Below are 17,846 nucleotides of genomic sequence, written 5' to 3' on the forward strand. Positions count from 1 at the left end.
AGTCAACTTTTCTCATGGGGTCGAGAATGGATCATTTCTGTTTGTTTCTTGTTCCTTCTGACAATGTTCTTCCCACAGGACAAGGACATCAAAGACACATCGCTGAATTCTTCCTAGCTGGCCAGCAGCAGTGCACCAATGACATGGCCAAAAGCAATTCTGTGGGCCAGGACAGCTCTCAGGACTCGGAAGGGGAAATGATCTTTGCTGCAGGGAGCAATTGTGCCCTGCCTGAGGAGGATGATGGAGAGGCAAGACTGGGCTCTCCAGGGTCTGCTCTGCCTGCACGGAAGCGCTCTCGGTCCTTCGAGGATGAGTGGAATCAAGCCACAGGGACTGGTCAGTGGGATGGCGTTTCTAAGAAAACTCCTCGGCAGCATTTGTCCTTCGCATGCTCAAGGCCTAGAGAAGCCAGACTTGACGCAGACAGTTCACTGTACTGCCCCCCTTCAGAGTCTGGAGATAGCAATCAGGAAGTGGAGGACATTGGGCCTGATCCCATTCCTGACTCCTGCTATGGGCTTCTTGGGACCTCCCATTGCCAAGAAGCACAGAGCCACATCTGTAGCCTGCCCAGTGAGGTCCTGAGGCACATCTTTGCCTTCCTGCCGGTGGAAGATCTCTACTGGAATCTGAGCTTGGTGTGCCACCTGTGGAAGGAGATAATCAGTGATCCGCTGGTAGGTGCACCACTGTAGCTGTATGATTTCATTCACCTAATGTTTACTGCTGATTATAGTGTTTTTCAGAAATGGCGGTTTCTATTTGCCTTTAGATTAAACCAAACTTCCAGGGGCATTTCAAGCCTTCCATGTTTTCCCACCTTTTTATTCCAACAAAACATGGTCTAATGAATTTGACTCTAAGTTAATTGATATCAACAAGAATTAGGTTGCTATGGCAAATTTCTAGTCGTAAAAACATCACCAAGCTAATAAATAAAAATCCAACACTTATAATATTAAACAGTCATTTGTATTTATTCATTCATTTATTTTCAACCATTTATTCATCCAGTTTGGCATCAAAGAGCCCCTCCTGCAACTTAAAGGCAAGTAGGGACCCAGCCTTGCACAGGACACCCTCCTACTGCAGGGCTTGTTGCCCATACACACTCTTTCTTACTGGGACTGTTTTAAGTCATGTCTCTGAAACTCACTTGCACATCATTGGGATGAAGGAGGGAACCAGGGTCCCCACAGAGAAGTCATACATTCATGGGGAGAACATACAAACTCCACACAGTGATCATGTCCAGTAAACTTTTTTCATCATAGTTACAGTAAAATGACATTATTCCAGGCCTTCCTGTATTCTTCAGCCTCTGTATATTGGCTTGATCCCCCTACCTTCACTTCAGTGATGGGGCTTTCATGTATCTGTTGACTTTTGACTACTTCTTTAAGGTTTCACTTTCTCGCTAACTACTCTTCCCCATTTCATTCCATTGAAATTACTCATTTCTCTTCCCATGCTACTGTGGCAATTTTTCCTCTATTACAGACTTATCAGATTCTATATCAAGGCTTCCGCCTGTAAATTATTGATAAACTGTTGGACCACACGGACTCTCAAGTTATTGTTGCTACTCTTAGTATATTACTGCCCTGCCTGGCTCCCTGACCTTTCCTTGTTTTTTAAATTGTATTTGTTCACTTCCCAGGTTTTAGGTTCAAATTCTTCAGTGGATCTGAGGGTTGGTAGAATGATTTGATTAATTTTTATGTTCCTCAGACTAGCCATTAGGACTAAACCAGAGGCACAGAGATCATTACCTTAAAATATACTGAAGTTTTTAAAAGTTTAAAGGTTGGAGTTCAAAACAGATAGATCAAGACTTAGGTGACACTTTTAAGCACAAAAGATTTTGGAGGAAATTTCACATCACTACTGCTTCATTCTTTGTGTGGGATCTTGTCTCCTACATTTTGAGATACAACTTTTTTGCTTTTAGAAGGGAACTCTATTTTGTGTCTTAGTGTTTTTACTCAAGGATTTGAGATCTTTGATATGAAGTGAATCGTCATAAATATTAGGGTTAAGTGAGGGTTCTCTCCATTCTACTTGAAAATATTTTCAGAAAGATACCACAGTTTAAGAAGCTGTCTCTTTAAATGTTTGAACAATGCCGTTTTTGTCATTACCATGATGTCATCAAATAATGACATGATGTCTTTATTTTTAGTACTCTAATAGATCTCATTTTCTTCTAAGTTTCTCGTTTTCTTCTCTTTGGCTATGGATCAGGATAATGGTGGCTTCATAGTAAAAGTTTGCAAGTATTTCCTCTTTAACTTTAATTTTGATTTATATTAATTGCTCTTGAAATGTTCAGTAAACTTCAGTTAAGCCATCTGATCCTAAGTTTTTTTTGTTGGGAGATTTTTGATCATTTATTTAGTCATGATTAGTCTGTTTAGATTTTCTATTTCTTCATGATCAGTATTGGTAGGTTGGGTGTTTCTAGGAATTTAGTAATTTCCTGTAAGTTACTCAATTCATTGGTACAGCGATTCACATGATTCTTTTATAATACTTTTTGTTTCTGTGATAACCAGCTGTCATGTTCTCTTTCACTTCTGATATCAATTATTTGAATCTTTTTTGTCCCTAGTCTGCTTAAGGCTTGTCAATTTTGTTGATCTTCAAAAAATACAGACTCTCAGTTTCATTCTTATTTTAGTTTTTCCATTTTCTGTTTTGTTTCTCTGCTCTAGTCTTCATTGTTATTTTGCTTCTGCTAACTTTGGGGTTAGTTTGTTCTTTTTCTAGTTTTAATGTATGAAGTTAGGTTGTTGCTTTGAGATTGTATTTTTTTCTGAAAAGCTTTTATTTATAGAGGAGTGCAGTCTACTTTGGTAGCCACCTTCCTTGTGGCAGCCAGACCTCACCCAATTCCTCTTTCTTCCTGTTGGTGCAGATATGTGTTTCCTTCTCCCCTCCCACTCTTTTTTTGATGAACTTCAGGGCCCACTTGTCTTTGGAGACTTTGAACAACTCCATGCACACTGCTCATAGGGCACAAAGCCACACACCCCCGGATCATGTCCCAGAAGTTGGTATGCTTGGTGAAGCACCTGTGGTGGCGGCTGTCATGGCTCTTGGTCACCTGTGGCCTTTGTTGGCCCATGGCCAGAAGTTGCGCAGAGCCACGGCTGTTGCGCAGAGCCACGGCTGTTACTCTGGGAACACTCAAGAAAGGTATATTCTGTTGTTAGATGGTGGTGATAAGTCCAGTTGGTCTAGTATTATTCAGGTCCTCTGTTTCCTTATTGATTTTCAGTCTGGTTGATTTATCCATTATTTTTAAAAGATTAATTTATGCATACAAGAACTGGGATAAAGGCCAGAAGTGCAGATGGTGAGAGGATTCATCAGAGACAGAGTGGGAAATAGGACAGGCAGATGTACTGAAATACATTGCTGAGGAGAACAGTGGGTGAGACAGGAGAGGTCTGTTACACTGTGTGGGTCACCTTCCTGGCCAGGGATCGAACTGCAGGAGCTTCAGATAGCTTCATAGTACTGCACTTTAACCTGTTGCGCCACCAGGGAGGGCCTGATTTATCCATTCTTGAAAGAGGAGTTATTGCCTTCTATCAGTGTAGTTGCTGTTTCTTCCTTCAATTCTATCAGTGTTTTTTTTTTTTTTTAAGATTATTTATTCATATAGGAACTGAGTTGTAGACCAGAGGCGTGGGGGCAGGTATGTGTGTTTGTGCTTGAAAGAGGATTCACCACAAACAGGAGAGGTTAGCTTCTCCATGTGGGTCAACTCTGGCTGGGGATCAAATTTATGCCACAGCGGCTGGACATAGCTCAACAGAGCTGAGACTTTAATCCTTGTGCCACAGGGAGACCCAATTCTATTGTTGTTTACTTTCTGGGAATTCTGATGTTTGGTGTATATAAATTTATAGTTGGTAGTTAAATCTTCTTGATAGCTACATCTTATTGGCACTTTTATTATTAAACAATCTCTCTTTTTTGTAGTAAATTTTGACTTAACGTCTGTTTTGTCTGATGTGAGTATAGCCATAGCTCTCATATTATTTAATCCTCATTAAAATAGTAAACCTAATATTTCAAACAGGGAAATTGAAATGCTAGCCTTTCCAACATTCTATAAGTTAGTGTTAGGTTCTCCTGGTATCCAACCAAAGTTTGTATATGTTTCTGCTCGGTTTTCTGAGTTTTTTTTTTATTGTGAGCTGTAATTGCTTTTGAATTGTTGAAAGATACCCAATGTGTTTGTGGCCTAATGTGCTTTCTAATAGCTGTTGTCTGTATTTTATTTTCGATTTTTAAAAATGTATATAGTTCATACCTTGGAAAAAACTGTATCATCGATATTTGATGAATGAAGAGCAAGCTGTCAGCAAAGTGGATGGTATCCTGTTGAGCTGTGGCATCGAGAAGGAGTCTGACTTGTGTGTGTTGAACCTCATCCGGTGAGTTCCTTTTCTTCTGGAAGGAAGCATTTCTGAAGTCCTTTTCCTTTTTTTGGCATGCATGATCATCTCCTTGTGGGCTCTTCTGTGACTGTCTTACAGATATACAGCCACCACTAAATGCTCCCCTAGTGTGGATCCTGGGAGGGCATTGTGGAGCCTGAGGGACCATCTCCTCCTTCCAGAGGCAAAGGCGTGCGTGCGTCAACACCTCCCAGACCTCTATGCTGCTGCTGCGGTACGGGAAGAGGCTGTGGGTGGCTGGGGAAGTAACGTCGTTTCTCATTGGAAGAACGTGTTTTGGTGACTTGGTTCAGTTTCAGGTTCCTTTAGATTTATTTTCAAAATTGCCCTTTAACCTCTGCTTTGAAGCATATTTCCTGTCATAACTCCATTAGAGAAATGAAAGGTCACATTATTATAGATCCTATATATGGAAAGAATTTTAAAAAGCATTTAGTCTGATTTCTCAGTCTGTTGAGGAATTCTCATCTAGCCTCTGATCACTTTGATTATTAAGTATTTCTTTACAAGGCAGCCCTCTGTAATGTTGACAACTTGAATTATTTAGAAGGTGCAGAGAACTGAATGGTCTTGCTGCAGACATATAGTGAGTTAATAAGAAACTAGAAATAGTCCTCAATTTCTAGATTCACTCTTGTGGTCCTTCATGTAGATCAGAGAGTGTTAAATTTTATCTTGGAAACTACATGTGACCTCAGCCTGAATTCTGCAGCCAGTAGAGGGTTGGAAATCCAACTTGTGCATCTCTTTTTACCTTTTGTGAAATGATTACTGGTGAGGTAGAGAGAGTAGTGATAGAGTCATAAAAGAAGTCCTTTTTTAGAATGCATTTTTTTAAATGGGGATTTTGAAATAATGTTAAGAATGACAAAGCTATATGTCAGTCTTGACTATTTCTCTGTTAGTGAACATTTTCTTACTAAAATAGAGGAGTATACTATAGTCATAATAATGAATTTTCAATAATTTATGTAACCTGGTTAATAGAAAGCTTGTTTGGACATTCTCTGGTCTGTGAGAACTCACCTGACCTGGAAAGGAATTGTGGAAGGTGAGATTATCAACTCTGTGCAAGGTCCTATGTTAGGTATTTTATGACTGTTTTGCAGTTAATGAGCACTAGGAATGCAAACCTAGAAGTGACGTGAAGAAAGAAATCCAGGGCAAAAGAAAAGGTTCCTTCCTATTATTTCCCACACGGCATTTGGGAAGTTTGAACTCAGTTCATACAGTACAGTCTGTATTATATGATCTGTCTATGGCACCTGGACCACAAGTGTGACTTTCTTCACTGGGTGTCTGATAGGACATGGGTCTTCTCTCCTGGTCTGCTTCCTTCCACAGGGTGTCAATGTGTGGGCCTTGGTGGCAGCCATTGTCCTGCTGTCCAGCAGTGTCAGTGACATCCAGCAGCTGCTCTTCTGCCTCAGGAGACCAAGCTCCACTGTGACCATGCCAGACATCACCGAGACCTTATACTGCATTGCTGTGCTTCTCTATGCCATGAGGGAGAAGGGAATTAACATCAGCAATCGGTAAAGCAGTGGGAGGAAGAACAAGACACTGTGATAGAGTGAAAAGTCCTAGACTTGCTGTAATTCCCAGCTCCTCCACTTACTGACTTAACAGTGGGCAAGTCTCACGCGGAGTTGCTTTGCTCTTTCCTTTATGTGTAAAATAAAGGTATGGTGAGGCTGAGGTGCAACCATGAAGGTCAGATGCTTTGTGTCTGTAAACTGCAGTACAACTGAAGCCTGAGGTGAAGTCTGAATAAAGAAGCCTTCTTTATTCATAATGACAGTAGTTAGCTGGGAGTACATTGGCCTCTGGTCCCTCCATTTCTCTCTTTTTGAGGATAGGCTATAACAATTGTAGTTAAGTGCTATCTGCCCTATATCATCTTAGCATGAAAGAGCTATGGCATGTTGACTACTCAGCCACGGTTTCCTTGTCTCACTTCCCAGAGTGATGACGTGTTTGTAGTGTGAGAGTGGATATGTACATTCAGCACATTTCAGCACCTACTGCATGTCAGAAAGTTTCCTAGGCCACTGTGAGAGGATTAGATGGCCTCATTCTTGTTCTTGTGGACTGTGTTTCAGGGGAGAAAGGCACTACTTCAGTAAATATGTTTAAAGTAGGACCTTTTTGTGAATGATAAACATTGCAAGAAAACAACAGGGTGATAGTGAGAGAAGTGGGGAAGTGGGGAAACTACCTGAGATCAGGTAAACTGAGAAAAAAAACTGTTCTGAGGAAGTAAAATCTGAGTTGAAACCTGTAAGTCAAGGAGGAGCTGGCCATTGTGAGATTTGGGGTGGCAGGCGTAGGGAGCCTTTGAGGGCCTAGAGACAGGAACAAGTTAGTGTATACAGGGGTAAAGAAGTCTAGTTTGACAAGAATGTTGTAAGAGTATTCTTAGTATTTAAGATTATGAGAGGTCAGCAATGTCCAAATGAGGGAAGAAGCTGTAGGCCATTGAAGAGGTTAGAGAGAAATCCCAAGTATTTGGAAGGGCCCATTCCTGAGCCGGAGGCAGGTGGCCTGAGGATGGTGCAGGTCCCGGAGGAGCTGAAGTCCCAGACTCCATTCTCTGGAATGAGTGAGCCCAAGGAGGAGTGGGACTGGCACCAGCCTCTTACCCTTGCTGAGTCTCATGGATGGAACATTCTCCATGAATGTCAGAGTACCTGCTATGTTTCTGAGTTTTAATTCAGTTGGTTACATGCAGTTTACATTGTATCCCTCTATGTCATCGAGACATGGGGCAAGGAGCTTCATAACATAATTGACATAGTAAAATCAACAACTGATGAATAATGTCTTTACTTGTAACTATGACCCACAAGTTATCTGCATGTTTACATGGACTTAGATGAGGAATGGGAGATACCAAGTTCAATTTTGTTGTGTTTTATATTACATCCTATTTTACTTAGGAGATAATAAGACCAGAAATTGGAATATATTCTTAGGGGAACTTGTTGTATCAAAGGCTTCATGTTTCTGAGTCCTTGGTAATCCTATCTTGTCTGTGTAACACCCTTGGGACCTTCAGAGAGACTTTCTTCTGTTCTAGACCATTATCACTTTAATGATCACAGAAAGGCAGAGAACCGAGCCATGGAGGCTCAGAAAGATGAGATGACATGAAGTTGATGTCCAGCAAGAATCCTACAGTAGGGAGCAGAATTTACATCTGTTCAACTAATTCAAAATATTTTTATGACTCTCTCTTATGTTCATATCTAATGTCTTGTTCCTTAAAGTACTTCCTAGCATCTTCTTTTGCCAATACACACTGGAGCTGCGTATCTTTCCCAGAATAGTGCTCCCCAGAGGAATGTGGTCAACTCTAGATAGATTTAAATTCTTCCTTTTTTTTGGTTAAAGGGTGGTGGGGCTTTTCTTTTTTTTTTGTTGTTGTATAATTTCTTTTATTATATATATATTTTACATCATTCTTCATTTTGTACGTTTTTTTTTTATCTCAGTTGTAATCCCTGTGGACTTCCTACTACCACTTCACCATAGTCCCTATATATATTTTATTTTTTATCCCCCCCTTCCCCCCCATCCCTTACACTCCTGCTATGAGTAAAACCACCTGCTATTTTTCTTTTTCTTTCTGGCTTATTTCACTAAGCATGATCCTTTCCAGCTCCATGTTGCTACAAATGGCATGAGTTTATCTTTTTGATTGCCGAGTAATATTCCATTGTGTATATGTACTACATCTTCTTGTTCCAGTCATCTGTTTTTGGGCATTTGGGTTGATTCCACATCTTCCCTGTTGTAAGTAGAGCAACAGTAAACATAGGGGGTGCATGTGTTCTTTTGAATTATTGTTTTTGTGTCCTTTGGATAGATACCCAGGAAAGGAATTGCTGGATAATATGGAAGCTCAATTTTTAGCATTTTGAGAACCACACCACACAGCTTTCCATAGTGGAGTAGTAGATATTTTCTTTTAGCAATGATAAAAGGTCTAAGTACATCTGAGGAAAAAGTAAGAGATTGTAACAATTGAAGTCTCTAAATTTGCTGTTTTTCTTACTAGGATTCACTACAACATTTTCTATTGCCTGTATCTTCAGGAGAATTCCTGTACTCAGGCCACAGAAGTTAAGGAGGAACCATCAGTTTGGCCTGGGTATGTATGTAGATGTGTGTGTCTTCCATTTTTTTACTCTTCTACTGAATGAGGAAAGATATTTTAAATTTTACTGAGGTGTAGTTTACTTAAAATTAACCTATCAATATATAGATTTTTGTTTGTTTCATTTTTCTAGACATTTCATTTTCAATTGTACCACCTGCTCTTAGATGTCAGGGGTTTTGTTAATTTATTCATAAAACCACAAGTTGGCTTTCCTGAGGTGTGGCTAACACTAAAAACAGAAAAAGCATAACATTTGGTTGAATGTGCTTTGCACAAAATCTTTAGGCTTTCTAAATCTAAAATCATTTCTTATTGAGTAATGATACTTTTTCATAGCCAGTTTTAGACATCACTTAAAATTATGTCTTTAGTTTGTGAGTGCATTGGGGTCAGGGACTACAAATTTTGGGGATTAAATTTCCATTCAAACACTTGTCCTCTTTGGGTTTTGGATAGTCTAGCATCTGGTGTTTTCAATTTTCTTGTTTTTCTAATCTCTCTTCCATAATGTTTACAGCAAGAAAACCATCCAGCTTACACATGAACAACAGCTGATTCTAAGCCATAAGATGGAACCTCTTCAGGTGGTAAAAATTATGGCATTTGCAGGTAACAGAACTCCATTTTTGTAGTAGTCAGCTTTGCCGTTGTCACTAGTGCCCTTTCCCTGCTACCTGCCAGAGTATCTTCACCTTTATATTTAACTAATAATCTGAAAAGGAACCCTGCCTTTCATGTCTCCATGGAGCATGCACACTGATGGTCTGCTGAGACACACAGTCCAGAAGACTCTATCTGTGGAAGGACACCTGGGATTGGTGGAGCCTGTTATCTGTCCTAGGGAGAGACTGGCCATGTTCAGTAGCTTCTTGACTTCTGCAGAGTGAAGACCCTTTGCCATTTAGTTCTAACCAATATTCCGGATTATTTTGTTTTCTGTTCTCCTGCCTCACTCAGCTATACTTAGTCTCCTAAAGTACTTGGCTATTCTTTGGTCTTAACCTTCGCATATACTGCATTCTCTACCTCAGTTCCATCTGGCTTTTTTCCTACCTAAAAATCCTATTACAACAGTAATAATTGGTTAAATGCCTCCATGTGCCCACTATTATGCTAATCCTAATGTGTCACTCTATAAGATTGGTAAGTTAGCTCTCATAGATAAAGACTTAAAGTTTAGACTTACTGACTTTCTTTAGGTTAAATAAGCAAATAAGCTTGGAAGTGGAATTCAAAGCTGGATATGTTTCTCTCCTCAAACATACCTTTTCTTTCCTTTTCCTTCCCCTTCCCTCACTCCCCTCTTCGAAGCTTCCTGCCTTCTTCCTGCGCTCTTTCTTTGCTATATTGATTCCCATCTTCTTTTTTTTTTCCTTCCTGATGGAGGCTTTCCTGCAGCCACTTGAATTCTATATGAGATCTGAACTCTTAATGTAACTAAAATCATTTATAACAGCTGTTTGGCACCTCACTACATGAATAGTCAGTGCAAGCATATTATAAATACTTCCACATTATCTCATCAAGTTTTAAACAGCCTTGTTAGGTAGAGCTAATAGGAAGGTACAGTGTTACTTTTTATCATAAGTGAGATTTTTTTGATTCGTTTTCAGGTACCTATTCTTCAATAGTATACTGAATTCTCTTTACACTCTTGTTTTGTTCTATTTGTTTCCACTCTGTTGGTACTTTATTACTAGCTAGATTGTAATGTAAGAACTTAGCTTTATGTTCTTTATACTCCCAATACTCCCAGTACTTAGTATATAGCTAAACATACAGTAGGTGCTTAACAAATACTTGTTAAGTGAAAGTTGATGCATTTGTAGAAGTAACTCCTGAGCTAAAGCCAGCCCGATACTTGTTAAATGAATGACAGCTGAATAATCAAACAAATGGTGAAGAGGTAGGGCAGACAAAGGCCAGAGTGCATCAGAGGAATCCTCGAGTTTTATTTGCATGCTCTTGCTGTGGAAGTATAACTGCAAGTACCACTTGAGTTCCTCTGTTGGGTACCTTGAAGATTATCTTTATCCTACCAGATCCTGCAAAGTGAGTGTTGTTACCCAACTATGACTAAGTCACAAACTGAAATTCAGTGAGGATGAGTGCCTTGCCCTTTAAGATTGTTTTTCCACCTGCCAGAGCTAAGATTTAAACCCACAATAGGCTGGCTTAGAGTTGGCTGTTCTTTTCACTGTGTTGTTTCTACCAGTGTTGGAAAACTTGTGACTATCTTTTCTCAAGCAAGAGATGAGAAGAACTTGGGGAAGACCTGCCTAGGGTGTTTGGAACACTTCTCCTGGTAAGAGACTCACCACTCTTGCTCTTGACTTCCCCAGGCACTGGGAAAACCTCTACCCTGGTCAAGTATGCTGAGAAATGGTCTGAGAGCAGGTTTCTGTACGTGACATTCAACAAGAGCATCGCAAAGCAGGCTGAGCGAGTCTTTCCCAGCAACGTCACCTGCAAAACGTTTCATTCTATGGCCTATGGACACGTTGGGCGGAAGTGAGCATTGCCATGATCATCATGATCACATACAAACTTACACAACAATGCTAAGAAAATTCAGTGCTTTTTTTCTTCATTTACAGGAAGGAAATACAGTTAGTGATTTGTACTTTTGTTATGAATAACAAAACCTTACAGAAGGGGACATTTTCATGTCTCTGGAATTGAGGCTCAGAAAGTCAGGATGAATGAAGTTCAGGATATCCCCAGTCTGAGCAGTTTCATATTTTTCTTGATGGGGAGGGGGAGAAGATGAGGTACTGGGCCCAGGTCTTTTGAGCCTTTTGAATTGGCATTCCCTTGGACAGAACTTTCCATCATGCTGCCTCCCACCCCCACCCTGGGGAGCTCTGGTTCATACCTTGGAGTACTAATCTAGTCTGCGTTTATCTGAGGTATTATATGTGAACTCCTGGAAGCCTAAGGAAACCAGTTCATATCTTACGTGGACCTTGTTCGGCTTTCTTCAAGGACACCCCCCAACCCACACACCTCCCCACTTAGAGTAACCTTGCACAGAGAGAAGGGAGCGGGGCATGCAGGAAATACTGTCGATTTGCCAGTAAAACCAGATCCTGTTCCCTTGGTATATGCATTACAGGTACCAATCAAAGAAGAAATTGAATCTTTTCAAGTTAACACCCTTCATGGTCAATTCTGTCCTTGCTGAAGGGAAAGGTGGATTTATAAGGGCCAAGTTGGTGTGTAAGACTTTAGAAAACTTCTTTGCCTCCGCTGATGAAGAGCTGACAATTGATCATGTGCCTATTTGGTGTAAAAACAGCCAAGGACAGAGGGTCATGGTTGAACCGAATGAAAAACTGGTGAGTGTCTAAAATCTATACTGTTAGGTTTGTCTTTCATTTTTTCAGAGCTGCGTGTAGGAGCTAGAGGGGGAGGGTTCAGCCCAGTGCAATAGCTTGTGTTTTCTGTGAAGAAAAGGCATGGACATCACTCTTGGTTCTCATGCTGGTTTTCCCACATTAAACAGACGAAGCACAGACAGTGAATAAATCACATGAGGTTTATTGCTTTTTGAGTGATGTTCTATCACTGGGCTTGGTACGGCCTCCACTCCTCCCTCACCTTGGTACTTGAGCCTACTGGAAGACTGGTGGGCCGCGGAGGGAGGTTCGGAAGCACTTGTACCCTACCCTGTCTTGCTGCGATGAGATTTTGCTCTGACCGCTGTGTGTGGAAATGAAAATGTGATTTCAGGATGCTGTCCCTTTCAGGGTCTCATACGGAGTTACCATGTCTCTTGCTTTCTAGAATGGTGTCCTTGAAGCAAGCCGACTTTGGGACAACATGCGGAAGCTGGGGGAGTGCAAAGAAGAGGCTTACCAAATGACTCATGACGGTATGATCCCAGAGCCTGACATCTATTAACTGTACCTGTTTTAGCTACAAAATCTCACTCTTGCTGCTGCTTTCTTTTAGGCTATTTGAAACTCTGGCAGCTGAGCAAACCTTTGCTTGCCTCTTTTGACGCCATCTTTGTGGATGAGGCCCAGGACTGTACCCCAGGTGATAAACTATTCAGGACATCAGTAGTCTCAAATACATAGAAACAGCATCATGATTATGTAAGAGGACACATATGTGAAATAAGTTGATTGTTCTTATTTGTCATAAAGAAGAGCAATAAGTGATGTTTAGTTATTAGTCAGAAATTCTTTATTATTAGAATTGGGATCTAACAGTTGGCCTTCCAAATTCCCTCACCCTTTTCTACCCTGCTCCCGAAGCAGATTTATTTTCCTCTAAATGTTTTGCTTAGCTTATTCTTAAAAAGTTGCCTAATCATAGCTATCAGATGTTAGTAGCCTGGATTCAGGCTGAGTAGGAAAAGGGTGTTAATTCAGAGCGAACAATTTGTGTTGTATCTTTTTAAGTGGCTAGTAGGCTTTCTAGGTCATTTTGAGACCTTAAAGTATAGTATTCAGAGAGAAGACAGTTGCCTTTTTCTACATAAGCTTTTGTGGTTTCTTACACTCAATAAGAAATATAATTTTATTCATTCCTAGGATTAGAATTTTTTTTTTTTTTTTTTTGGTGCATAATACAATTGTTTCTTTGGGTAGAGAGTGTCCATTGTGCAGGAAAAGATGCGTGTTGTTCAGAGTGCCCTGGCTAAGTGTCATGAAAGCTTTTCACCCTCTTCTTTATGAAAGGGTTCCTTTTTGCTTGTGGTTCGGTGTTCCTTCAGACCTCTTACACTCCCTCTTTTTGATTGCAGCCATCATGAATATAGTTCTGTCTCAGCCTTGTGGGAAGATCTTTGTCGGGGACCCACACCAGCAAATCTATACCTTCCGTGGTGCAGTCAATGCTCTATTTACGGTCCCTCACACTCATGTCTTCTATCTCACACAGGTAAGAGTTCTCTGCTTCTGAGCCCCCAGAAGCATGTAGGTAAATATTATTGTTCTCCACTTTGTTTATTGTGTGCGGGGTTTCGAATGAGGCTCATAATAAGTAGCAAGTCCTGGCTTTTTAGCAGTGGTTCTCCAGGTATGGTTCTCAGGGAATCTGCTGTCAGAACTACTTTCTTAATATTAGTTTGCCTTTTCCACTATGTTGATATTTACATGGATGATGCAAAGCATGGATGGGTAACTGCGCCAAAACAGTGCTAGTAATCTCTGTGCAGTGTAAACTGCAGCACTCTCAGTAAACTTAAACTGTTCACTTAAACTGTCCTTGAGGTTACAGCAAGAATGATCAGTTTTACTAACTGCTAACCCTTGGATACATCTCATTAATGGTCTTTGTGGTGACATAGGAAGTATACATAAGGAATTTTTGTCATGTACGGAAGTATGATGGTCATCTGACCAAGAGCACAGGGAAAAAAAATGCTTTTTTCTTGTAGTACCGTTTGGATTTGGAAGAACAACTGTCAGACCATTTCTGGCTATTCAAATACTTGAGAGTTTGGCATTTTTTCAAAAGCTATGACTTCTGGTGTACAACAGGCAAATGTTAGTTGCCAAAGATTAAAAAAAAAATCTGGCTTCAAGTGAAACCAAAGTTTGTGTCTGTCACTGTGTGCATGGTATTCCTGTCCTTTTCATTCTGTATCTCTATGAGGCTGCATTTTCTTCACATACTTCATCCAGAACATTGTATCAACAGATTGAATGCAGCAGAAATATGAGAAGCTAACTGTTCTCTGTTAAGCTGGGCATTCAAGAGACTTTTTTAAAATGAAAATAAAACAGCTACTTTTCTTGCTCAGTTTTTAGGTTTATTTTAAAAAATATATTCTTTGTTATTGCCTAGTGAGTTTATTGTTATTTTGAAATGATTAAGAATTTCCAATAGGTTAAATATATAGATAGATATAACTTACAGAAATAAAAGCTCCTTGGGGGCTGTGGTAATTTTTAAAAGTGTGAGCAGGCCTGAAACCAAGAGGTGTGACAGCCGCTACTTTTAAGAAACACTTCTAATTATAAGGTGTGAGAGGCGCCACCTAATTTCAGTTTAATTAGATCATAACTCTATTTAGTTTTGTTACAGAAGTCTTGTAGCTATTCTGTGACTTGGTTCCGTTAAGGTTCTGTGATGTGCTATTGTAATTTTGGGTGACATCAGCTCACAGTAAGGTTTTCTAAGTGGACGTTACTTTTCAGTTTTGCAGCTACAGAAAAACTAAGAATGGAACGTTCCCATATATCCTGTGCTCAATTTCTTCTCTTATGAACTTCTTATATTAGCATAGTATATTTGTACAGTGATGAACTAGAATTGAACCATTATTATAAACTAAATCCCATGGTTTATGCAGGTTTCCTTAGTTTTTATGCAATGTCCTTTATCTATTTCAGGATCTTAATTAGTTGGCCACATTATATTTAGTTGTCATGTCTTGTGATCCTTGAGGCAGTGATAGTTTTGCAGACTTTCTTAAATGTGATGACTTTGGAAATACTGGCAAGATATTTTGACAGAGGAATTCATCTGTTATTTTTCTTCTAATTAGACAGATATAATGGGTTCTTGGGAGGAAGATCTCAGAAGTAAAGTGTCATTTTCATCACTTGGTATAGAGGATACATATTGTCAGCATGACTTATGACTGTTGATACTGCCCTTGATCACCTTGCCTTCATGATGTTGGATAGGCCTCTCCAAGGTCATCTCCCTCACTTTTCACACAGCATGCTTTGCTAGAAAGCCGTTATCCCAGCCCTTACACAGGATCGTGTGGAAAATTACATAAATCATTTGTAATTCTTCAAAGGAGATTTGTTTTCTCTCCTTTATCTATTCAAAGCTTAAATTATATCAGTATGGATGTACAGATATTTATTTTATAAATATGTGGATTATAGTTCACTCAGAATGTTTGTTGATAGTATTGTTTTCCTTAGACTGTATTCTCTAAAGTACATGAATTTTTATTGTTACATATGCATGAATTTCAGGGAGAAAAGTGTCTTTACATCTGTGTTGGTCAAGGAAGTAGTGTGATGAGTCAAATTTTGAGTGTGGAAGTGATTCTGATAGGCAAGAAAGGGTGATAGAAAAAACATGTGCAAGTAAGGAGAGTAAGAAATACTGAGTAAGGCTCAGGAAATGATTATTATACTTGGGGCTGACTCTTTAGGGCAGTAATTATTTTAAGGGAATCTGAAAAGCAAGGAGAAGACTCTCCTTGGTCTCCCTTAGTCTTTATTTAAGCTTCTTTGTTAGGGTTGATTTGGAAAGAAGGGAAGATTTGCTTAAAGTCTTCTCTTGGAGAACAGTGGGAGGTCAGACTGTCCAAGCTGAGCAGGCTGTTGAGCCTGAGCCCATCACTGTTTTCTCTGCTCAGTAATCCTGACTTTACATTATTTATAGGTTTTTAGGAGCTTACTTTAAGCAGTGATATTGAACTTTATTTGATGACCTGCTTTGTTATTCTCCTTTTTTTTTGTAGTGAGGACATGTCTTGATGAAAGTATGGGAATGATTCATCCAGTGGAATTTATAGACTCATTTGTCGTGGGAGGAGACTTGAGGGAAAGTGATCAAGTAGGTGAAGTTTGGTTCTTTGAGCAGAGCAGATAGCAACAATAAGAAAAACAGCAGTAAGGATGCTGGAGGAATGGCCAAGATTTGGATTTGGGAGCAAGGGGTGAAGAAAAATAGGTAACTAATGTTTCAAGATAGAAATGCTATTCTGAAAATGTAGAAAGTCAGTGATTCTTTTGAGTCTGAAGCTTCTGTTCGGGTACAAGTGGATTTGCAGTAGGAAATTTCAAGTACCTTTTCCAGGTAGGATGAGCCAGGAATACTCAGCTGGATTTGGCAGGGCTGGACTTTTAAATGATAAAAATGTGCTAACATAGTTCATGAAGCAATTGCTAACTCCTTTTTGTTTTGTGTGTTTTCCAATAGAGTTTTAGATTTGGTGTAGAAATAGCATATGTGGGAGCCACTATCTTGGATGTCTGCAAGAGAGTAAGGAAAAAGACTTTGGTTGGAGGAAACCATCAGAGTAAGGCTTTCAGTTACTCCTCTGTCATTTGCTACAAAAACTTGTTTTCCTCCTTTTTTTTGGACTTGCCATAGAGTTTTTGTTTCTTCCCCGAAAGGTGGCATTAGAGGCGATGTAAAGGGGCAGGTGGCTCTGTTGTCCCGGACCAATGCCAATGTGTTTGATGAGGCTGTACGGGTGACTGATGGCGAAGTTCCTGCAAGGATACATTTGATTGGGGTAAGAGTACACTTCTGCTGACTGCTTCATGCCCAGAAACATAGCAGACACACATAATTGATTTAAAAAGTTCAGTTTAATTAGAATTATTGTACAAGTGAATACAGGGAGTTTTGACTGTTGATCAGGCTGCAGCTTCATGCAGCCCTCCCCTGGCCACTGTGACTGTGCTAGCTGTACTTCCTGCACACCAGATGCAGTTACACCAAAGGGCCTTTTTTTTCCCATTCTAAAAGATATAAATGCCCTTCTCATGTTTGATTAGACAGTTGAGGTCGCTGGCTTACTGCAAGCATTCTCGTGTGTGTTGTTCATCAGTGTAAGAGCAAGTGCGGTGACAGCATGGCAGGGAAGTGCTTATAGGCCCCAGTGGGTGGAGTTTGAACACTGGGTTCTAGCTCTGGTTCTGTCACTAGCTTTGTGTGGCTTGCGGCAAGTCACAACTTTTGTGTGCCTCATTCTCTCCATCTCGAAGGTAAAACTAATGCCTTTCCTTTACCTGTTTCACGGGGAAGTTAGGATTGACATGTATATGGCATTTTTAACTCTTCAAACAAAGTCATTCAACTAAAATAATATTTTTCTTGTTCATTTGAGAAAAGAAAAAACATTTTCAAGAGCCCATTATGTATTCACATCCAATATGAATCATAATAAAGATATTCTCGTTTTTTCCTTCAATTATAAAGCTTATGTAATCAAGTTAGAGAAATTTGGAAGTCGAAAGGAAAAAAAATCAGCTGTAATTTCCATGTTTCATATAATAATTCCCACTTTTGTTAATTTTTTCTGTCTTGTCTTTAGAGATAGCTAGGTAGTTTATGTAACTGTAGTCATAGTGCATATGAGAACGTCTGCTGTTTTCCAGTGAAAACACTGGCGTGTTTTCTTTCATGTTGCTACTTCAAGGACTTTGCAATATTTCATCTAGTAGAGCATAATTTAGCCATTTTTGTTATTTTAAGAAAACTGCTTTTGTAATATCATC

At 39.7% G+C, this 17,846-nt stretch overlaps 1 protein-coding gene across 2 annotated transcripts in view; it reads left to right on the forward strand.

Moving 5' to 3' along the window:
- Window positions 1-17,846, forward strand: part of FBXO18 (F-box protein, helicase, 18) — a 40,705-nt gene that overhangs the window by 11,064 nt on the left and 11,795 nt on the right. For both annotated transcript variants that reach the window (XM_012731359.1, XM_004691224.2), the window contains 13 exons: window positions 79-680; window positions 4,321-4,451; window positions 4,554-4,689; window positions 5,820-6,010; window positions 8,536-8,628; window positions 9,155-9,246; window positions 10,980-11,148; window positions 11,753-11,975; window positions 12,424-12,511; window positions 12,592-12,678; window positions 13,391-13,527; window positions 16,540-16,639; window positions 16,737-16,858. In XM_012731359.1, coding sequence (XP_012586813.1) covers window positions 144-680; window positions 4,321-4,451; window positions 4,554-4,689; window positions 5,820-6,010; window positions 8,536-8,628; window positions 9,155-9,246; window positions 10,980-11,148; window positions 11,753-11,975; window positions 12,424-12,511; window positions 12,592-12,678; window positions 13,391-13,527; window positions 16,540-16,639; window positions 16,737-16,858 — 2,106 coding nt within the window. In that variant the 5' untranslated portion in view covers window positions 79-143. The remainder of the gene's footprint in view (window positions 1-78; window positions 681-4,320; window positions 4,452-4,553; window positions 4,690-5,819; window positions 6,011-8,535; window positions 8,629-9,154; window positions 9,247-10,979; window positions 11,149-11,752; window positions 11,976-12,423; window positions 12,512-12,591; window positions 12,679-13,390; window positions 13,528-16,539; window positions 16,640-16,736; window positions 16,859-17,846) is intronic.

Source organism: Condylura cristata, unplaced genomic scaffold (assembly GCF_000260355.1).
Source record: "Condylura cristata isolate star-nosed mole 26May11 unplaced genomic scaffold, ConCri1.0 scaffold00030, whole genome shotgun sequence".
NCBI lineage: Eukaryota > Metazoa > Chordata > Mammalia > Eulipotyphla > Talpidae > Condylura > Condylura cristata.